This window comes from Odontesthes bonariensis, chromosome 23 (genome assembly GCF_027942865.1).
Source record: "Odontesthes bonariensis isolate fOdoBon6 chromosome 23, fOdoBon6.hap1, whole genome shotgun sequence".
Lineage (NCBI taxonomy): Eukaryota > Metazoa > Chordata > Actinopteri > Atheriniformes > Atherinopsidae > Odontesthes > Odontesthes bonariensis.
In genome coordinates this window covers 16,006,698-16,028,540 of record NC_134528.1, presented here as the reverse complement: position 1 = coordinate 16,028,540, position 21,843 = coordinate 16,006,698, and the positions used below count along the sequence as shown (strand labels likewise).

The window sequence follows — 21,843 nt, the reverse complement described above, 5'->3', positions numbered from 1 at the left end:
AGGCCACTGTTTTTGCTCAAGTAGTCAGTGTGGAACACAGAATTACACAATTATGCCTAGTTTTAATGCTATAGATCATCTCCAAGAGTCATGACTGCGATAATGAACAATGAAAATAGGTGTTAACAGAGGAAACACTCATTTTCAGGCACAAAAACTGTGTTTTCTCAGGGTAAACTTGTCGTCATTTCTTGCGGAAACGAGATGAATCAAGGTGTTATCAAGGTGTTTCGAGAAGAGTGAATAATCAACTCCTGATCCTAAGTGAACGGCATCAAAATTGACATTTGCAGGCAAAGCCACTCTCTGTCTCCATGGCTGTTTTCAAAAGAGTTGCATTTCTATTTAGGTTTCGAATTCTAAAATCCTTTTTTTCCCCTCTTTTGCCCAGTGTTGTTGTGTAACTCACTCCAGGGCGACTGCTATGATAATGAAAGGGAGGGGGGGGGGGGGGGGGGGGGAGCTCAAATAAGGTCCAAAACAACAGCCAGCAAAATTAAAGCAAATCATTACACTCACCAGTCTAAAGAAATGGGTTTCATTTTCTCATTATAGGCTTTTTAACAAAAATACATAATTATTTTACTATAATCTGTGGCAATATTAAAAAAAGAAAACTAAGAGATAACGTTTTTATATATTTCTAGTAATTGTTTTGCTGGGTTCATTGGATAAACAGCCGACTGAAGAAGGCAGTGTATTTTTTTGCGTCATCACTACGCGACTTCCTTTTGTACGACATTATCTGGCGACGCGTTTTTAATTTTGTAAACAATTCAAAGCTATCTTCGGAACTTGTCGGTGAATAAACAACATGGATGATCTCGTGAAGGTAAACTATAATATATCCAAAACTGTTTTATGCAAACAAGTATGGAAGCGTTTTAGCGGCTCGTGGGTTTGTTTTTAGCCCGTTTGCACGAGACATTTGCTTAAAGAAAAGACAGCTTTGTTGACAGTCGTCTCCTGACAGTTCTGCAGGTTTCAGTTACTTTAAGGAAAAACAGCTATGAACTGCAGTAATTCTCGAAAAATGGCCGCTTACTCTCGTGCTTGTTTAGAAATGACTTTACGGAGTCGGGACCATGTAAAGTGTCAACATAACGTCAAAGCTAAAACGAGTTGATCAGGGTTTGTACATTTTTTTTTTTCTTATTGCGGTTTATGAGACATTAGATAGAATGAAATCGCAAGATCGGAAAGTCAAAACGTCAAACGTGTTATCTGTGTAAGAAATCATGGTTTGAAGTGAAGTCTAAATTAGTTTTAGCATGACAACAAACTTAAGGCATTCATCCAGCAGCACAACAGAAAGGTTTAAAAGGGAAATACAGAAATGTGTCTTCATTTCTGAACATGTCTAAATTGCCTGAACGTAATCTGAATTATCCCTCTGAAATGTATTAGTACCGACAACTTCTGAGCAGGACTGTTGCATGCAGAAAAATTGCATGCAGAAAAGATCATGTGTGCTTGTACAAACCCAAATGAGCTCTTGTGTTTCCTCAGGTTCACGGAGGTGGTGGCTATGACTCCGACTTCAGTGACGATGACGGGCAGGGTGAGCCCTCAGAAAGAGCACTTAAGAGGTAAAATGAAAGTTGATGATGCTCATATCAGATTTTGCTCTTCCACTTTTATGGTGGAATGTGTCTGTGCTAACCAAACTCCAACACAGGAGTAACTGTAGTCATAAAAATAGAAATGTGTTCTGAACAAACACGAGCACTTTGTTAAATGTCTTTCCTTTTCATCCAATAATTAACAGTTAGAATGCTGTTGGTTGACCTCCTCACCACTAACACAAGCTTTCTTTGTTCATTTGACAGGAAACGTGAGGAGGAAATTATACAGAAGCCGTTCCAAAGAGGTCGGCAGTCTAAGGTGGCTCACCGCAGTTTACATTCTAATGAAGTGGACAGGTACTCTACTGCAGCAGCTGTTACAACACGATAACAATGAGAAAAATCCTTATGCCAATCAAATTTGGTGAAATCGACTTAAAATGTCATCGCACAGGTCCCCTTATCATCTTGAATATTCAGTGTTTTCATTTATTTATTTTTTGCTCCTGTTTTTCAGAGAAGAAGCCAGGAACAGAAGAGCCCACCTGATATCACTGAATGCTGTATCCTCTTTTAATTTACCTTTGACGGGGCTCTCTCTAATAGTTTCAGTTTGAAGTGAGACATGAGTTGAAAGAAATGATTAGCTCTGTTCATTTGAAAACATAAAAGTGAAAGATGAGTGGAAATATCAGCTGTTTTTGCAGTTCCCAGGGCACCAGGGTTAAAACTGAAAGATTGATCCTAAACAATTCACAGTTTGAGCGGCATAAGAAGTTTGTCGGTGATTACATTTTGTATTACGGAGGACAGATGGCTGATTTCAGACGCTCTGTGTAAGTAGTCTGCCAAAGCTTGAACATCAGTTGGCTGCTGTCACTCAGAGCTGGCATGATGAGAGTTTGTTTCTGTATTACAGCACAGGATACACATTGTTTTGATCCCGTCAAATAATGAAAATAGTACTAATTTATCCATTTATCAATGCTTATAAATGTTGCCATCTGACCTGTTGTACCTTTCAGGGCTGAAGACAAAACAGATCTGGATGTGCTGCGTCAAAATCATCGCTTTCTCTGGAAGGATGAGGACGAGGAAGACATGACATGGTGATCATCCGACGTCATCTGCTCACACAAGCAGCTTTAGTATTCAATTCGTTTCAGTGTTCTTTCTTCTGAAAGTATGCTTGTAGGACGGGACGCCCTGAGTAGCTTGTGCCTGGTGACAAAAATCTGTTTGCCTTATTTTTATTTTTTTAATACCTCACTTGCCACTTAATATCCCCCCCAGGGAAAAAGAACTTGCCAAGAAGTATTACGACAAGCTCTTTAAGGAGTACTGCATAGCTGATCTCAGCAGATACAAGGAGAACAAGGTGAGATTAATGGAAGAAATGATGACAATGGACCCATTTTAAACACAATATAAGGTTAAACAGGAGTTAAAACTCTTACAAGGAAATAATACAGTGACTGCAGGCCCACAATTGCCAGGACACAGCAGAATGATCCATTGTTGCCGTCTGCTCCAGTTGTGTGAAAGATTACACTAATTGTCCCAGTGCTGACGCCAAGTGAAAAGGTTAATATTTGCTGGCTCACACTAATCTCCATCTTTACTGGCCGACTGTAGGCAAAAGTTGGTGGAGTAATGTGTTCTGGCGCTGCGCTCGGTCTCTCGTGGCCGCTGGACTGTTCTGGTCTGAGGCCAATCATTAGAACTGACAGTGTGTTAAACTGAGAGTCGGCGTGAATGCGGCCCTGCTCAGCAGCTCCTATGTTTGGGAGCTAATGAGTTTCCTGTATTCAGATGATTATTTTGAAATGATGTGTTTCTCAGACTGTGTGGTGATGTCACAGGTTCATGATGCAGGATAACCAGACAACCCACAGCTGCTGTAGATACTGTCATCAAAGTTTTAGAATTTTTATTTCCAGCAGTAAATCTGTCGGCACAGATGACTCAAACCATGTCATGAGTTTGATTTCTTCACTTACTATTGATGCAACCAGTGATTTTAAAAATTGCGAAATCTCTGTCTGTAAATGCATTGATACTGTAAATGAATATGAAACTGATCAAATAACAAGAAAATAAAGGAAGTACAAATGGATTAAGCGTATATCTACACATAGAGCTATAATAGCGATTTTCTAAATCACGGTTAAGGTTTCTGTGTTTGCTTATGAGGGTTTTTGCTAACTCATACGTTGTTGTTGTTTTTTTTTTTTTAAACTTCTTCTCAACAGTTTGGATTTCGTTGGCGGACTGAGAATGAAGTTGTCTCTGGCAAAGGTACAACCTACTCCTATTGATCTACTATATCTGGGATACATTTTTACACTAATGTAAAGCATACAGTGTCACTTTGTGTTATGATATGATCATCCAAGACTAATCTTCATTAGATAAACCTTCAAGAAAACCTTCAAAAAATTCATGAAGTGATAATGGGAACCTTTACTTATTATAGTTATTGTACAGGTGGCATCTTTTAAATCTGCTCTCCAGAAAGACTTTTGTAAAGCTGAAGTTTCAGTGGCAGTAGTGTTGCAAAGTTACATTTTGATGGATCGTCATTTACATATATTGTTTATTTTCCTTTTAGCACAAAGTGTTGATTTCTTTGTGCGCTAACGGCAAAAGAAAACAGCAATTAGTCTGTTGTACTTTCTGTACGCATGGATTCAAGTCACTGCTTACTTATCAACAGTAAATGCTTTTCTCCACTAGATGGGGATAGAGATACAGCACTTTACTCAGCAGTACATAAGATACTGTAGTCACCCCCCCTAACAAGCCTGTCCTCATAGGAGACCTTTTATTGTGTCACTGTTTTTTTTTTTTTATCAAACAGTAACAGCATGTTCTCTTATGTGGTTTCTCTTTGTTTTCTGTTTTGTTTGACTCTTGGCTTCTAGTTTTTGGGAACGCTAATCACCCGATCTGTTGACTCAAACCTAACACTTGAGTTTTCTCTTTATGTCATCTTCAGTCTGCTTCGGTACTACCGAGAGGAAGAGCTTTGATGATCACTGTGTAATGATTGTTGAGGATTAGCACACCTCCTCGCTGTCAACCGCTGCTTCGTGTGACAGTGACAGATATTTATAGGTTTACCAGGAAGGACGATGCCTGCAAGTCAGCAACGGTGAACTACCTCTGACTTCTCATTGATGGGCTTTGAGCCACACAAGCACACACGCATACGTTTCACATTTAACTAATTCCCCCGCCAAGCTGGTGGTATGTTTTCAGCCTGTTTTTCGGCAAGATTGTGTAAAAACTACCATTTCACTGGAAATTCTTGGAACACGGACATGTGGGGAACAGACAGAGGAGGAGCTCTCTGAATTTTTAGTGCGGATCCAAATCAGTTGCTTTACTCTGCCGAGGGCTTCTGGTTGGTTTATGTTTCCACCGTTGCAGCGTCACAAACATGAAGTGTGTCTGAGAGAGCTGACTAAGCCAATATATTGTTCCCGATTAGGACTTTGTAATCCTGGTCTCTGACAGTTCATCTCCTGTTGTGATACTCGACAGGAAGTGGGATTAGGTAGGTCAGACGCGTTTCACTTCAGCTATCACTTTTGTGATTTGTATACATCAATCATTTCCAGAGAAATACCGACGTAACTGATGGGTGTCGCTGAACTCACCGAAGAAATCCATACTAATCGGAGTATGTTAGATAAATGCACGGCTAATGTGAAGATAGGGTGAAAATGCTTGTGCAAATGAAACTTATAAGGGTATAACATGGGTTTGAATTGATTTTAAGGCACGGACAGAGCAAAATGCAATATCTGTGGAAACGTCCCAAAGAAGAAAGATTGGGAGGTTTATAGATAATCCACGTGGACGAAATGATGTCAGCCAGGCTCACGTGTTGGGCATGTCAGATGGCCAGACTGGACTTCTGTTTACCGATACATGAAAAACGGCTGTGCTTTCCCCAATTAAACTGATCTTGCATTTCCTTAAAAGGAGGACTGCACTTCAGCTCTGGCGCAAACACCTTTGTGCAAACAGTCCCTTTATCATCCCGGCTCTGTGTGCCCCTGTAGGTCATGTTGGTGTTAGGTAATGCTGACCACACTCCATCCAATAAGGTGGATCACTAAGAACCCTGACCTTTCCCTTCGTGGCCACAATGTGATATGGGAGCAAGGAGTGTGCAGTACATGAAGGTTCTTTTCTTTCTTTTTTAAATGGGGGTCACTTTTTAATCCTCCCACTACATTTTAGAGAGGTCTTGAAGAATGAGATGTATTTCTACAATACGCTGGCAGCTCCTTGTTTCTGGTCCAATGACATGTCTCTAAAAGTTCCATATTCTGCAAAAACAAAAGTTGTGTAATTGGATCACTTTCTCATTATTCTTTTATTTTTGCTTTGTTGCCTTGTATTTCATATTTGCTGGTGCCCTGCTATGCTTCCTCAGGTATAACAGCTCAATGGAATAGCGTGAAATAAGTCTTCGGAAGTGATATTGCATTGCGAAACTGTTTGTGTGTGTGTGTATGTGTATGTGTGTGTGTGTGTATGTGTATGTGTGTGTGTGTATGTGTATGTGTGTGTGTGTGTGTGTGTGTGTGTATATCCGTTTTTACGCGGATGTGTGTGTGTGACACAGACAATCAGTCAGCAGCTGAAAAAACATTCTGTGTAGCACTACCAGGGATCAGAAACTCACATTTACACCCCTTTAATTCATGGAAGCATTGTCTGTGAACGCCTCTTTGCGTTGTGCCTGTTGCAATCTTATTTCCCTTAAATACTGAAACCTTGTGAACGGATTTGATTTGCAGAATGCACCCATACGCGTTGTTCCGTATTTTTTTTTTTTTTCATCAAATACATAAACATTGAAATCCCGGACTGTAAATGGGAGACACAAGATAGTCTCGCTAAGTTTTTCACAATGTTGCACAATAATGACTTTTGCTCAAAATCTAACATACCAGATACAAAGTGTTCAAATCCATAGTTCCACACCTGGGTTCTAGTTGCCCGTATGAAGGACAGCAATCTCTGGCTCCCTTCTCTGAACTTTTTGTAGGTTTGTGAAAAGAAAAGCCTTACTTCTTACCAACTCTGTTGGTACCGGCAGTGGCACAGCGGATACTTTACATTTTAAAGATGTTTTTGAGCCACTGAAAACAGTTCATTATCACTGAGCCAATCAGGGGACGCAAGCACGTACAACAGAGGTTCTGTGATTATTATATAAGATGGAGCATTTTTGACGTGAAGCACTGGCACAGAACTTTTGTCTCTCATTTTTTTCTAGGCAGTAAACACGATGTCTGACGTGAGTGTGATGTAAGGCAGCATCCGAGTCTGCCCAAAGTTTTGTCTCTCTCTCTCTCTCTCCAACGAGGAAAATCCACAAAAGCAATAATCTTTGTCCGAGCCTATGACCCCTTTCTTTTCTAGACTTGTGTCCTTAATCTGTCGTCACTGGCTGATGTAAAACGCATCCCTCCTGCTAAAGTGTGGGAACGTCGCCACCGATACCGGATTTAAAACCGTGTTGCTGTGCGACACACGGAAACGGTTACCCGGAGGACTGATTAAGAAATTGCTTAAATGTAACGGCTGATCGTTGACATCATCAGGAGTCCAGATTTGAAATTTGTCTTGACGATCTGGCATACTGGCCCTGATGTTCATCCGTGGTGTGAGGCATGTAGTACTTGATTCCAGGTCATGTTCCTCTGTGGTTTTCCCTTCTGATAAAAGCTGAGCTCTAGCGTTTCTGTCAAGAGAAGGTCAAAGGGCGGGAGGTAGCTGAGGCTGCGCTCCTTTTACATGGGCCTCCTGTTAAAGGCTTATTGTCGGCTTATGTAACTTTGCTTGCTATAGAAAATGGTTAGAACATGCTCCCTTCCACCGTCTTACTCTCAAAGAGCAGGAATCGGGTTTGACGGACCTCCACTGCCTCTCAGTGACTAACTCTGTTAGCTGGAAAGTGAGGCCGCTTCGAGTGTTCTTGCGTTATTGACTCGCCGACCTCACAGTTTTAGTTCACTTCTCAGTGTATTATTAATTCTTTGGGATTCAGTTTGTGATGCATCCTCCTGTCTTCTTTTTTCCTCTGTTTACCCGGCTCAAGCTGTCCAATCGCACCTCTGCTCCGTCCTCTGATTAATTTGTCATAGAAAGCATTAAATCCATTGCTAAGCAACTGGTTTCCCATTTGTGACATCCTTTATACATCCTGGCATTTTAACTAGAAATATCTATTGAAGTAAAATGAAAAAGGCAAGTAAATTTACAGGTGAAATAATGTCCTCTTTAAATGATCGCTTCAGCTTGGCCTGTGTTCCATGCAGGGTTTGTACTTAATACTAAAGTAATTCTGTATATTTTTCTGTTAGACAAAATACAAGAGATAGATCTCTAATAAGATGTATTTTTAAGCATTTAGAAATGTCTCATTAGCCTAAAGCTCCAGAGCATTTAAAGTTTCCTAGTCTAGCAGGGAAGACTGCCATTTGTGCCATTAACCTGAGTGTTTCACGATGGTAGACAGAGAGCTGTGAGGCTGGTTATGACAGTTGTGTTGCTGTTTGGTTTACAAAACGAAGAGTGTGTGCTGAACTTAACGTCAATATTTCTCTCGATTGCTTGTCGACAGGAAGGACAGAATAAAACGGAGCTGAATCTGATCCACTCTGCGACTGTGTGGTTGGTGTCGCATTCATTTGGCTGCCAGTTACATTTCTAGCATTTCAGATGTATATAAGAGGAGATCGAGGTTGATGAGTGTATCAGGCCGAATTGAAAGCCATGACATTAGTGACAAGTCAGTGTTTTTTGGGAGGTTTGCTGGCATATTTTTCCACAGAAAATAAGATGACAAGGTACATCCTAATGTCACATCTCATGACAGATGACAGTAATAAGAAAAAAAAAAAAATCTTTACATTTGCATCCGAGTATAAACAGTCTGCAATGTCATGTGTTTACTTGCCTGTCAGTGTTGTGAGATGACAAGATGCCTACGTATATGCCAAAGTTGGATTTTTGTTCTGATTCTCTCAGACTGAGTCAGGCTAGTTTCCCCACAGATGCACAGCCTGGTTTCCAAAAAGCAAAAAAGACATTGTAGCAAATTTGAATAAAACTGAGTGCTTGAGGTTTCAGAAATAAAGATTGTGGGGATCTGCTTCTCTGTGAAAAACTCAATGCTGATAGTTAATCGGATTCAGGGTGATGTTTCTCAGTGTAAATTAGAGTTTATTGCAATATGTGACCTCCAGGCTTTATTAACTGTGTCAGGAAGAGGCTTGCTTCTGTACTAGAGTCGTACTTTTTAACGTCACTGTTAAAATCAATATTTTTGTTGAAATTATATAAAATCTCGGGGTTACCATTTCATTAGCAATATTGGCTCCACTACAAAAAAAGCTGGAACAGGGCCATGCTTACCACTGTGAAGTGTCCCCTCTTCTGTTTACAACAGTCTGTAAACATCTGGGAACCGAGGAGACCAGCTGCTGGACCTTTGGGAGAGGAATGTTGCCCCATTCTTGTCTGAAATAGGATTCCATCTGCTCAACAGTGCTGCGTCTTCTCTGTCGTATTTTGCATTTCATGATGTACCAAATGTTTTCAGTTTGTAAAAGATGTGGATTGCAGGCAGGCTCTTCTACTACAAAACCATGCTATTGTAGTGGATGCAGTATGTGCTTTAGTATTGTCTTACTGAAATATACAAGGTCTTCTATGAAAAATGTGTAATTTTGGATGGGAATATATGTTGCTCTAAAGCCAATATATACCTGTCAGTATTGATGGTGCTTTTCCAGATGTGCAAGTTACCAGTTCTATAGGCAGAAATGCACCCCCATACTGTACCATTGGAGATATAAGCATTCTGATGTAGGAGCTGATAACGAACCTCTCCTATTTCGTCTAGAGGACCCAGAATCCATGATTTCTAAAAAAAACAACATTGAATTTTGAGTCATCTGACCACAGAACAAGTTTTCCACTTTGCCTCAGTCCATTTTAAATGAGCTTTGGCCCAGAAAAGAGAGAGCAGTGTTTCTGGATCATATTCAAGTGACTATTTTCTTTGCCTGACCAAACTTAAACCTGCACGTGGATGGCATGGTGAGTTTACGGATGATGTTTTCTGTAAATGTTCCTGATCCCATGCAGTGATTTTCATGACGGAATTATGTCAGTTTTTAATGCAGTGCCTCAAAGAGCCCAGGCGTCCAATACTGTTATTCGAGCGTGGCTCTTGTTCACAGAGATGTCTACAGGTCTTCTGAATCTTTTGGTGTAGTTATAAAATGTAGATGATGAGATGTTCTGCCATTTTGCCATTTCAAGCTGAGAAACATTATTTTGAAATTGCTCCACAGGTTGTAGACTTAGTATTTTTGCACATTTCTGAATCGCTGCCCATCTTTACTTCTTTGAGACTCTGCCTCTCTAAGGTGCTCTTTTAATTCTCAAACGGGTTACTGGCCTGTTGCCAATTAATCTACTTAATTATACCATGTTCCTCCAGCTGTCTCTTTTATGGACCACGCCTTTTTTTTTTTTTTTTTTAGCTCAGAGTTGTTTACAAACAACATGCAGAGGGTGTCTTGCTCTCCCTGGGTTTGAGTCTGTTAGTTGTAGACTGAGGCGATGCAGAAAACTGTCCAGTGGTCTAAGAAATCCAAAATGTTCAAAGAAGTCATGGACGTTGTGTCCTCGGGGCTAAAGAGGAGAGAGGCCATTCAGCTCGTTATCAGAACCCAGTTCTAAAGCGTATTTTCTTCAATATAGTGACCATGTGGGAAAATAATCAACAGGAGCGCTGTGTGGAGGAGCTTTGTGCCTTTACTCTGGTGTCACTTGATGCTCATACAGTAATCCTAAGCTAATAGTCTTCCTTTTGTAGACTCAAGTACTATTGGTCGTTTTGTCCAAACTCCAGCCAGAGCAATAAAGGTTATATGTCCTTAAAATTTTTCCTTTGAACTCAATACTTTCATTAACTTGCTGTTCGAAAACATGAATATATACATATTCATCATTTGGTTTCACAATAATGGGTCCTTTGGGAACTTTTAACTTTTTTTGTTCAAGAGTGACTGTAAAGTGAATGCACTCCGACTCAGCTCACAGACCGTTGGCTTTGTCCAGTTACTGTTAATCATGCAGCCATCTGTCATGAGATGAATATCTGTCCTGATCTCAGCCTGCTGGCTGGTGGTATTATCAACCATTGACGTAAGAGAAAAGGAGTTTCCCCTCTTAACGAGTTTACTCAGACACCCTGTTGGCAGCTTTTTTTTTTAATGGAGCATGTGAGGCTCACCTGACCTGATGTGTGAGAATGCCCAGTGCATGTCGACAAACCACAGTGGATATCTTTTTTATTTTTTTTTTCACATCAGACTCTGAGAGGTGCCAAAAAATGTCAATTATGTAAAGCAGGGAGGCCGCTTGTGTCCTTGTTTAAAAACCACCTGAACACAGAACCAGTGACCGAAATATTGCTTATCTGCTTTCATATAAGACATTGTTGGCCTAGGGGATGGAGTGTCAGAAATAAGCAAACAGCTCTGGTCTTGATTATATTTAGTTTTTGGCATTTGGTTTGTCAATGAACTCGCAGATAAAACCATTAATATTTGCTTTTGCTTTTGCAGTAATTTCTTTACACATAAAAGCCAATATATGTAAACACACATACGTGTATGCACATATCTTATTCTGGATTTGAAGATGTGAAAATGTATAAAACTTGGATGAATCGAGGCATCAGTAGGTGTCAGGAAAAGTCAATGGAATATTTAGATTTCCTAAAACAGAAATCCATCCTCATTAGAACCCAGGCCTGGCGCTATAAGTGTCTTTTTTTCTTTTGCTTACATCATGGACTTTAATCTAGCACGTCATGTATCTTAATCTAGCACGTGAAGAGCCAGTCCACCTTATAGCTCAAGTGGTGTGAAGTCGTGATGCCCAGCATCCACTCAGCTGAATGTTGAGTTTCGAGCCAAGGCAGGTGTGGGCTGGCTTCACTTTCCTCCCATGGAGGAGCATTTCTTGTTTCTGAGCCAAGAAACGTCTGCTCTGACGCATTCACTCCCTCTGTTACAATCTGGAGGAACCCCCGAAGACCAGATCAGTGCAGCCATAATCTCCTCTAGGGATAATGGTCAGGCAGTGCAGTGGCTGGAGGGTGGCCTGGGGGCACGAGGTGAGATGTAGAAAAGGAGATGAAAAGGAGCAGGCTTGAAAAGGGGGAGTGTGTGGAGAGATGGGTGAAGGAGAGCTGCAGGGTTTGGACAATTGGAGAGTTTGGCTGAAATTCCCAGTCCTAAAATAAAACTTTTGTACAGTTCTCCACTTGTCTTTACTGCTGCGTTGTCACCACTCTTTCTGTATAATAATTATTTACTCTCAAGATTATGATCATGTTCACTGTTAGGTATCTGTGGCATTCTGAGCTTTACCTGTCATTGTATAGCTATCATAAAGACTGAATGCAAGATAAGTAGCTAACACCTTCCAATGTAAGCATATGTGAAATGTAGCATTCCTCGATGTGTGCTGTATGCAAGCTCTCTCGTCTTTCAGGTCAGTTCCAGTGTGGAAACAAACGCTGTGAGAAAGAGGACGGCCTCAAAAGCTGGGAGGTGAATTTTGCCTATGTCGAACACGGCGAGAAGAGGAATGCTTTAGTCAAACTCAGTAAGAGCAATCGTTCTTTGTAAAAGCTTTGTGTGTGCGTGTGTGTGTGTGTGTGTGTGTGTTTTGCTGTGCACCTCACAATAATCCTCCTCTAAGTATCATACTGCAGAGGATCCTGTTAAAATGATTACTGTAATTTGAAGAACCGCAAGTCAGAGTGAAGTCAGTGAAACAGGGAATAACAGGCTATTTGAACAAGCTAGTGGAACAGGCCACCTCCAGAGACATTGTTTGTCCTCAACTAAAAAGATGAATCAGTTTGTGCTAATTCTAAATCGAGCGTTTTGGCAGAAATTAAACAAGACCTGGTAACAACGGTAACAACGGCAACACTGGTGCTTGAACTTTGGGATGATTTATTGGAGACATGTAACGGATAAGGATGATCCTTCTTAGTTCATTGCATAATGTTTAATGAATTATTATTATTCTTTTTTACAAGATATATATTTATATATATTTACAGCACTTTGGAAGTGCTGAATGGAGATCTCCCTGTTAAAGAATGTACAGGCCAGGCTAAAAAGGCAGAAAACAAAAACGCCATGATCTTCAGGCCCTCAGGCATCACTGCATAAAAAGCAGATGGTGTTCTGTAGTGGGAATCATTGTCAGTTAGCGCAGCTCATAGCCCCCATCCGCAAATACGAGTTGAAATGCTCCTGTGCAAAGAAAGAAGCTTTTTTTTAACAAGACCCTGAAACATTTGGAGGGCTCCTCAGTTCCCAAACAGTTAAAGTAAGGTAAACTTGTTCGAGTCTTTTTCAAATTGAAATCAATACTTGTTTTTCAACATTTTGTCTTTGTGCAGTTCTCTATTAAAATTTTGTATTGAAGCCATTTTGTAAATCAATCTTTTTTTTTTTTTTTTTGGAAACACATTTTTTTGTAAACGTCTAAAAAAACCAAAATTATTTCAATATGAATAAATAGATTCACTTTTAAAGCAATCAAACAGCTTTGTGAAAATAAATAACATCTGTCTCTGCATCTGCCCAAGCCGATCATAATACTGCTTTTGCTGTGCTTTCATTAGGACTTCAATGTATTTGTGTGTTTAAAAATATCAGGGGTCATTAATTGCACATGAATGGGAATAGTTCATTGCAGCATATTTCAGCCGCCACATATGGTGCATTTAACGTCTGGAGTACAGAGACAAACTGCATGTGCCTGTTTATCAATATTCCAGCTAAGCTGGTGTAAGAGGTGCCACAATTAAAACTACAGCACCCTGATGATGCCTGTGATGACAATAAAATTAATGACAGTAGCAAGCATGAAAATATTTTTACAGCGGCGACCCCACAGGAGCTGGTAGTAATGATGCCATGCGCTTTCTGTTCTAGGATTGTGCCCTGAATGCTCTTTCAAGCTCAACTACCATCACAAGTAAGCCAGCACATTTTCTCTCTCATATTCCAAATGCAGGTCTTTTTGCTCTCAAAGACAGTTTTCTGAGATTGTATAGTGTGCACTCTTCAGCTAGAAGTAGGGCAGAACACAGTGGACAGTGAGCACACAGTATTCTGAGGTATACAGGGGTGAAGAATTCAAACCATGAGTCATATCTCCTATATGACCTCACCTGTCAAATTCATCACGTGTTTGTTTATTTATTCTTTTTTTTTTTTATTTGGATTTGGATTTTTTTTTTTTAGTTATTATAGATCTAAGATACAAATGTGTATAAAGCCCAGTTCCTTTGAAAGCTTCACATTTACTGATATGGGTCTCACGTTGTATTTCAAGCTGCGGCGTAGCCGGCTGCTTTGTATTGTGTTCATTTCGGCGAACTTGTGGCACTGTTCAGGAGGAAGGAGGTGAAAGCGAAGACGAAAGAAATAAGAGGGATATCAGAGGAGAACCAGGAGCCTCCGACGAAGAAGAAGAAGAAAAAGAAGAAGAGATCATCCGCTCATTCTAAGAAACACAAACACAAGAGGCACAGAGGTGAAAGCCTTCTTCTCTCCCATCCAAGTCAAATATATTGTTCTTTAAGGCTGTAATCTCATCAAATGGATCTATCCCGTGGAAACAGCTTTGATTAGATTGTGTTCTTGGAAATGACATAAATCCATTGTGACTCCCATTTCGTCTTCCTTTTTACAGATCGCTCCACCTCTTCCAGCAGCTCTGAGGCAAACTCGGACAAAGGTAGCATACATAACTCCCTCTGACAAACACTCTCTCAAACACCCAAGTGCTTTCCCGATATAAAAACAAACCAGACACACTCACTGGACAGTTCATGGTCTCCTGACCTAACCTTTTGGTCATGACACTCCAAACGTCTCCATTAAAATCACCATGACAACTCTCTCTGATGACACATGAATTAGCCCTGCAGTTCATGGTAAAGGACTGACAGCGGCTCGGTTTTCTTGAAGATGTTTATTTAATTCTTTGTTTCGCATTATTCATACATTTCATTTCTTTGTACTTTCTTTCAACACACATGTCACTGTGTCATTATCGCCTTTGTTTAACAGTATCGTCTTTTTAAACGAGAACAAAAAAGCACAAGTTGAGATGCAGAAGTGGTGTGTGTAAAACCAAGTACATCCTGCTATTCAGTAGCTTGTAGAGCAGCATTCATAACATTACAAGGCTGCTTCAGTTCATCAAGGCTTGGGAACATTTGCTTATGTACAGCTCTCCTAACATCCCAATCACAATCTCAAACATGTTTAGGTCTGGACTTTAACTTGGCCTCTGCAACACCTCATTATTTTCTTTTCCAGTCACTGTGGTCGATTTGCTGTTGTTGTTGGGATCATTGTCCTGTTGCAGGTTCTAATTTTGGCCAAGCTATAGCTGTCAGAAAAGATGGCTTGACATTTAACTCGAGAATACTTTGCTATACAGAGGAGTTCATGGCCAACTAAATAATCATGTTTACATGACACTAGGAAAAAAATACATGAGTTATTGTGTTAGTCTGACCCAAACAGGACTTTTAAAGTGCATGTAGATATGATAATCTGTATATCCTGGGACTCTCTGTACACCATAAATGATCCACCAAGTCTTTTTTCTGAGTAAGTTTGTGGTAAGAAAAAGGCCATGCAGTTGCGGAAAAAACGTAGTTTTCTCTTTCACCTCCGACCAAATTCCTGCTTTATAAGGCTAACAGTAACTAAAACTAGTAAGCGATGGTTACATATTGATCTAGTTTTTCCTTCCTGGACCTCTGACACTTTCCTATTAGACGGTGAAGCTGGGAATGAGCTGGACGACCAATCAGAAGCTGACCACTGGCGAGGACCCGCCCCTACAGTGGAAGAAAAGTCAAGGTGAGGTTAACAACTAATGTTTCCATTGAATCTCACGCAGTAAACTCCTGTAAAACCATCACAGACAGTCGTTACCTCGTAGTGTACATGTTCTCTGTATGAAGACCCTCTACTAAGCTGTTTTAACCTGTCAGGTCAGGAAAGTTACCAAACCTTTGACCTTTAAGAGGTTTCTTGCCTTTTTTAAATGGTTTCTATGTAGTCCTTGTACTCCGTATCAATGTTGGTAGGCAACATCATTTCCTATCATGCAGAGTACTGACATTGCCAGAGTTATTCAGGGTCTTCTCCCATGTGAAGCATCCAATCGTTTAAGTCAGCGCTGAGCATGACAGGGACTGACATTTCTGTTTTCTGGTTGTTTTATCTGTTTAGGGAGGAAGAATTTGATGAGTACTTTGAAGACATGTTTCTTTGAATCTGTTGGTATCGGCGGAAACCCTGCTGCGACTGCACTTCTTTTGAATCCCGCTGACATTAAGTATGTTCTATTTGAGTCTTATGTGTATGAAATAAACATAATGTTTACTCAGTCTGTACCTGTCAGTCTTTCATTTACACTTCTGGCATCGTCTGTGTTTGAGTCTCCCCACTATCGTGGTGAGAATAATTGAAAGCGGTTTTAAGGCAGAATGCCTCTAGGGATGGCAAAGTCTGACTTGCAGCTAAGATCCAGCATGAAAAGTATCTGTTTTTTGATGAATTGCTGTGAAGATCTGCGTCACGTTGTGATGAATTACTTGAGAAATGCTTTAGCTTTTCAATGTCTGCAAACATTATTTGGTGCAATCATTTAGTATATGTCCCTTTTAACTACAAATTCAGGACTCAATTCTACGTGATATTTCTAGAACTAGGTTACCTATAAACCTGTCTTTTGTCTAACAATGACTTAAAGTGGTTTAGTTGGTGGTTTAGTCATTTCTTGGTAAACCATAAAAACGAAACAAAGTAACATCCTGCTAATTTAGGAGTTTCCTTATTTTCATTTGCTGAAACGCCTTATGAAACTTTGAATTGCATCTGCTTTGACGGACTGTACAAATTCTTGCTTGTGGACCTGACCAATAAGAGCAGGCCAGGCTTTTCAAAAAGGAAGGACCCCTTGCCTTCTGTATTGAGTAGTAACTGGGAAAACTATACAAAATGTGTGGTGATTTTTGTGAAGGGATTTCACCTCCTTATCAACTTTCTCCATATTTCCAGACCTAAATTTGCTTAAGGGCTGTGGCTTGTTCATAGTTACAGTCAGAAAAGGCTAAGCGACACAGATTTCAAAGCTTAACTCTACCCTGACCCTTTGAACCTCGCCCCAACAATCAGAAGCCATCAGCGTCTCTAAGCAGCTGCCCAACACAAAAATGAAAATTCTTGATGTGCACAAAGCATGGCAAAAGTCACGCTTTCAGAGATGACACTTGAAAGAAACAGTTGAGGACAAGTTGAGGTTCAAAACTGAAATGTTCTAGAGACAACTCCAAAGGACTGGTATGAAGGCTATTCAAAGCTGCTGTTTGACTTCAAAAGATCTCTAGAAAAATTGAGATGCTGGAGTAGTGGCGCACTGTTCCACTGTGAATCAACAATTTAATGGGAAATTCATCTGAAGAAAGCCTTTCTAGCAGTCTGACTAAAAAAAATCAGTGCATCTAAATTCGCCTGATTCACTATGGAAAGAAGTCCTCTTTGGAGAGAGGGCTATACCACAAGTACACCTCGCCAACTGTGAAGTGGTTGGATCAATCATGCTTTGGTCTTGAGTTGCAGCCAGTGGTACAGACAACATTTCACTTGTAGATGAAAGAACTTAAAGAAACCAGAAAGAGTCGGTACTGACCATGCAGAGGGCCCAGGCTTTGCTCCATTCATTCCTTTGTTTATCTAAACCTGTAAAATTCACTGTTAATGTTACAGAAACATGTCATCTGTACGTTTACGCCTCTTTGCAAAGTCACTCACATTCACAGCACTTTTGACCAGGGATGGCAAAACTTTTGCGTGCAGCTGTGGGTGACATGTTAGATAAAATGTTCGAACTGTCTTTACCTAAGCATTGCACGGCCATTTTCATGACCGTCCAAGAGCCTAAACAGGAAACTTACTACAGAATATACAATCATTCTTAACCAGGACAACATTCAAAAGAGTCCAACTCTTTCCGTACTATTGTCAGAAAGACAAATTGGATTAAATTGAGATGTCCCTTTGGAAAGGGCAGATTGAAGCGCTCTGCTGACTGTAGAAAAGGAAACTGCATGAGGTTGCTCAGAGGTTATAGACCTAGGCTTAAATAAAGACAATTACTTTCCTTCTTGCAGCACTATCTGTCTTGTTTTCCCCTTACGCTTTCCTTTCTCAGTCTTTCACTTTGTGATTCATGGCAGTGTAAGCGAACAGGTGGTTAAATATGGTACATTGAGCAACAACATTGAGGTCTCTTTGACTGGAGATTGGGTACAATTCAGCCTCAGGCTACACTTCCGCACTTGGATGCATTTACAGTTGATCAATAGTGCTGTCAAAATCAGTTGCTTGCACATGTGTGCATAAGCTCTTACAAATGTCCAGGGAGGAATTCATATATCCTATGTTTCAACAGTACTTTCCGGTATAAAAACTTGTTTTCCAGCCTTTTTTTTTTTTTTCAGCTCCTATTAGCTCCTAATTGCTAATAGCAAGATGTCAAGTTCATGTGCAATAGTCCACATTCTGTATAAGAAAAAAAAAAAAAGAGCCTTCAGTCTCCACAAAGAAGCAGATGGGGACTTGTGAAGAGAGGTGCTGGCCTCACTGAACCCTAAACTGTCTCAGGAATGAAGGGTCATGTTGATGAAAGGGTTGAAGCTGCTGAAGAGCCGAATGAAACGCAGGGTTTGTTCTGTCAAATTTTCCATCTCAGGGGACGCTTCGTCAGCATGCTTTCTTTACATAACAGGCATACTTGATTGCTTTGCTTCTTTGATATTGATCTAAAATGTTTTGGGTAATTTTATTACTCCTACACCATGTAATTTCCACATTTCTGCATGCAGAATCGGTTGGTCGAAAACAGGCCCCAGGAAGAGCATTGAGTAGCCAGACAGCACTGAATCAGGCAGGGATGAGAATCAATCCACTGATCCTATTGCCCCAGAGGCTCATCCAGCTTTGGAACCTTTTAAGATCCTGCAAGATATATGACTAAGAGCGAGGGCTGCAGCAGCTAAGCCCGGGGATTCTTGAGTTCACTCTCTGTCCAACATTCACGTGCATGAGTGCGAAAAAACAAGATAAAATGACACCTTTGTGTGCGTGCAAGCCTATTTTCATAATGACAAAAGTGATACTCTTTATTTTTACACCTTCATTACTTCCTACATTTGCTTATACATATTACATCTCATGGTTTATACATACAGTTGAGGTCATTTCATACATCATATGACAGATTTCTAATGTCTCAATGACAAGTGATTGGATAAGTAGAAAGCAAAGTGTATTATTCTGTATCTCACAAAGGAGCCAAAGGGGAAAGTTAGGGGCCATTTATATCACTGGAAACAAAACTGGAGGTGTTATCATCAACATAGAATAATGCCGGAGCAACAACGGGGGTGAATCTATGGTTAAATGTTTGAAAGTGTTTTGCTCAATGCAGGATTGTGTAAAAATTTTCTTTTGGTTCCAGCGATTACAACAGCTCCTCACTTCACCAAGGAAGCAGTTTCCACGTTGTCTCAAATCTATGCTGATAGGATTAAACACCTTTGTTTGATGCCCCATTGATTAGAGGAGATGACGTCGCAAAACAGGAAGGTAAGAGCTTGCTATTACCCGAGGGGACAGAGGGTGCCCTGATGTTGCAGTGTAAGCCCAGAAGCCTGACTAGATCACTTCACTTTAGGTGAACAAAGAAAGGTATTGATTAACACTCATCTGCTTGGTAAAAGAAGCAGAGAACTTTGACTGGGCCATCATTCAATCAATGGGACAACAGTTGCAGCTTTACAAAAACATGTTGTCTGCATATACATATAATAAGACCTTAGCAGCCTCATTTGACCCCTTTGTAAGAGGGGTATTTAAAGTCTAAAGCTGTGTGGCTCGCAAACACTGGCTTGCAAACAAATCCTATCAAAGCTTCTTTACAGGAGACGTAGATCTCCTGAACAGTTTGACTCTTGTCTGCTTCGGGGGAGCAAGAGTTGCTCCTACAGCCGTCTTTTATCTGTCAGTTTTTTTTTTTTTTTTTAATCAAGTTTACACAATTTACAACTGACAATTTCTATGGTATAAGCTATATACATGTGAATTCATGAAAAGAACATGGAATCGTACGTTTGATCTAAACACTGCGGTTAATGTCACATAATTCTCCAGGTCAAAACAGCTTCAAGGTGTTCATTAAAGCCGACAATAAAGTTTCACAAGTTCAAAGCATATTTGCCATGTCCGAATGAGATTTCAGCATGTTTAAAGATACAGAACAGCCTCTCTCAAAGTTTCTTTCAAGGTCTCCATTCATCAAAACAGTTTCAAGTACAAAATACTCCGAGAATCACGCAACAAAAAGAAAATGATATAGATGAATTGCATACACCTTCACACATCTCATTTGTGCCTTTTAAAGTTAGAGAACATCAGCCCTTTTTCTTTAACATTATCGCTCCCTCTTTATGTCTTGAGGGGATTATTTTCATATCTCATGTGCCCTATACCGTTACACAAAATCACAGTTGTAACAGTTCCCTGTGACTACTGTACAGTTTTTTTGTTTTTATTTATCTCCCTCCTTTCTGTATTCAGGCCTACCACTGCCAAAATATCAGCAGCTACAGCGCTTACTGTACTGTGTGTTAATGACTGCCAATAAGAACCTCGTCTGAATGTTATTGCTTTGACATGTATATGCTCACCAAGGTCATGCAGTACTTATTTCAACTATGTACACTGACAATTTTGTATCTTATCATGATTTGCATTTGAGCGTGTCCAAGCATGATACCACAACATGTCAGGAATGTTTGATATAATTCTGTACTAAGGGGAAATATCTGTTGAGCAATCATGTTTAGCCTCTGAAATGTCCATGGCCGTGCGGGGTACAAAGCAGAGGAAGGAAGAAGTTTCACACGTCACAACTTTGGAGCGAGACATCTTCAGCAGTCAGAGTCCCGACGTTACTTCTTGGTAAAATATCTTGATCCCCTCTTGAAGACAAACTGACATAATCTAGACTGCACTGCAGACCAGACCTGACTGTATTCTGACTAGTAGAGTTCACCGAACCGAGCCATGCCAAACATGGCTGAACCAAAGTGAACTGAAGTGAGCAAAAAAAAAAACAGAAAGAGCTAAGCTGGTGTAGTGGAAACCATACAAAGGAAAAGATCCAAAAGATGATTTGTCAGACCAGGAGAGACTAGTGATGTATAGATAAGTTCCAAACAGACTTCATCAGTCCAGATCCAAGCACCAGATGACCCTAACAGATGGTGCAGGTCTTTGACTTCCCCGCCTCTCCTCCTGCGGCGCCACCTCCAGCTAAGCAAACACACAAAAATAAGAAATACGTATCACTACATGATGGTCGTGGTGTCATCAGACATGCGGCTGTACTCAGGTTATGGCCTCTAAGTAGCAAAAAGACAGTGAGCTTGAAGTGAACACTCTGTGCCTGGTATGTGTAGTAAAAATTATTATTAACAAGCTGAACAGGCAAATTACTATCGCTTCCCTTATAGCCAGCTGTAATTGCAATGTTTTTGCATTTGATGGGAAAAAAATCGATAACAACACTCTTTTTGGTCTGTGTTTTGGATGAAGGTTAGATATTAGGTCAACATAACAATTAACCCTAATGCGTGCATTTCATAATTTATATTTGTACAGAGAGCGAATATTTCAAGTTTGTTCTCAATACTTCTATTGATTAATAATTCAACAAAAGAAGTTGTTTTATTGATGGGTAAATCCCACTCCTAAGCAGCCTTTTGTTAATCCTGATTCCCAGGTTCACAGAGTTTTCTCAGTGTTCTATACTGAGAGGGTGAACGGCGAAAAGGTTTATGAGACCATGATAAAGAGGCAAAAAGTGCTTTAAAAGAGCCTTTTTTGTTTCATCCGTGTGTTCCTTGACAAAAGTTTGAACAAAATAAAAACTGTTAGCATAAACTTGTCTGTATATGACCAGAATGTCATTCATTTTAATGACAAATCCCATTTTCAAGTACGACCAGGCATCCAGACTTTTATCTGCTTTCAAACTTCCCTTTGCGCACTTTCCCTGT

At 40.2% G+C, this 21,843-nt stretch overlaps 2 protein-coding genes across 2 annotated transcripts in view; one reads left to right on the top strand and one right to left on the bottom strand.

The window, feature by feature from the left end:
* Positions 1-742: 742 nt before the first annotated feature.
* Positions 743-16,109, top strand: fra10ac1 (FRA10A associated CGG repeat 1). Its single transcript, XM_075457481.1, has 14 exons — positions 743-832; positions 1,510-1,589; positions 1,830-1,922; positions 2,083-2,128; positions 2,325-2,401; positions 2,591-2,674; positions 2,859-2,943; positions 3,818-3,863; positions 12,165-12,278; positions 13,628-13,670; positions 14,092-14,231; positions 14,391-14,435; positions 15,490-15,574; positions 15,950-16,109. Exons 1-14 carry the CDS (start codon positions 815-817, stop codon positions 15,990-15,992), a joined length of 999 nt encoding a protein of 332 aa, XP_075313596.1. The 5' UTR covers positions 743-814; the 3' UTR covers positions 15,993-16,109.
* Positions 16,110-21,038: 4,929 nt separating this feature from the next.
* The window catches only part of pde6c (phosphodiesterase 6C, cGMP-specific, cone, alpha prime), a 30,584-nt gene continuing 29,779 nt past the window's right edge, over positions 21,039-21,843 (bottom strand). Inside the window, exon 31 of the mRNA XM_075457715.1 lies at positions 21,039-21,079. Coding sequence (XP_075313830.1) covers positions 21,039-21,079 — 41 coding nt within the window. The remainder of the gene's footprint in view (positions 21,080-21,843) is intronic.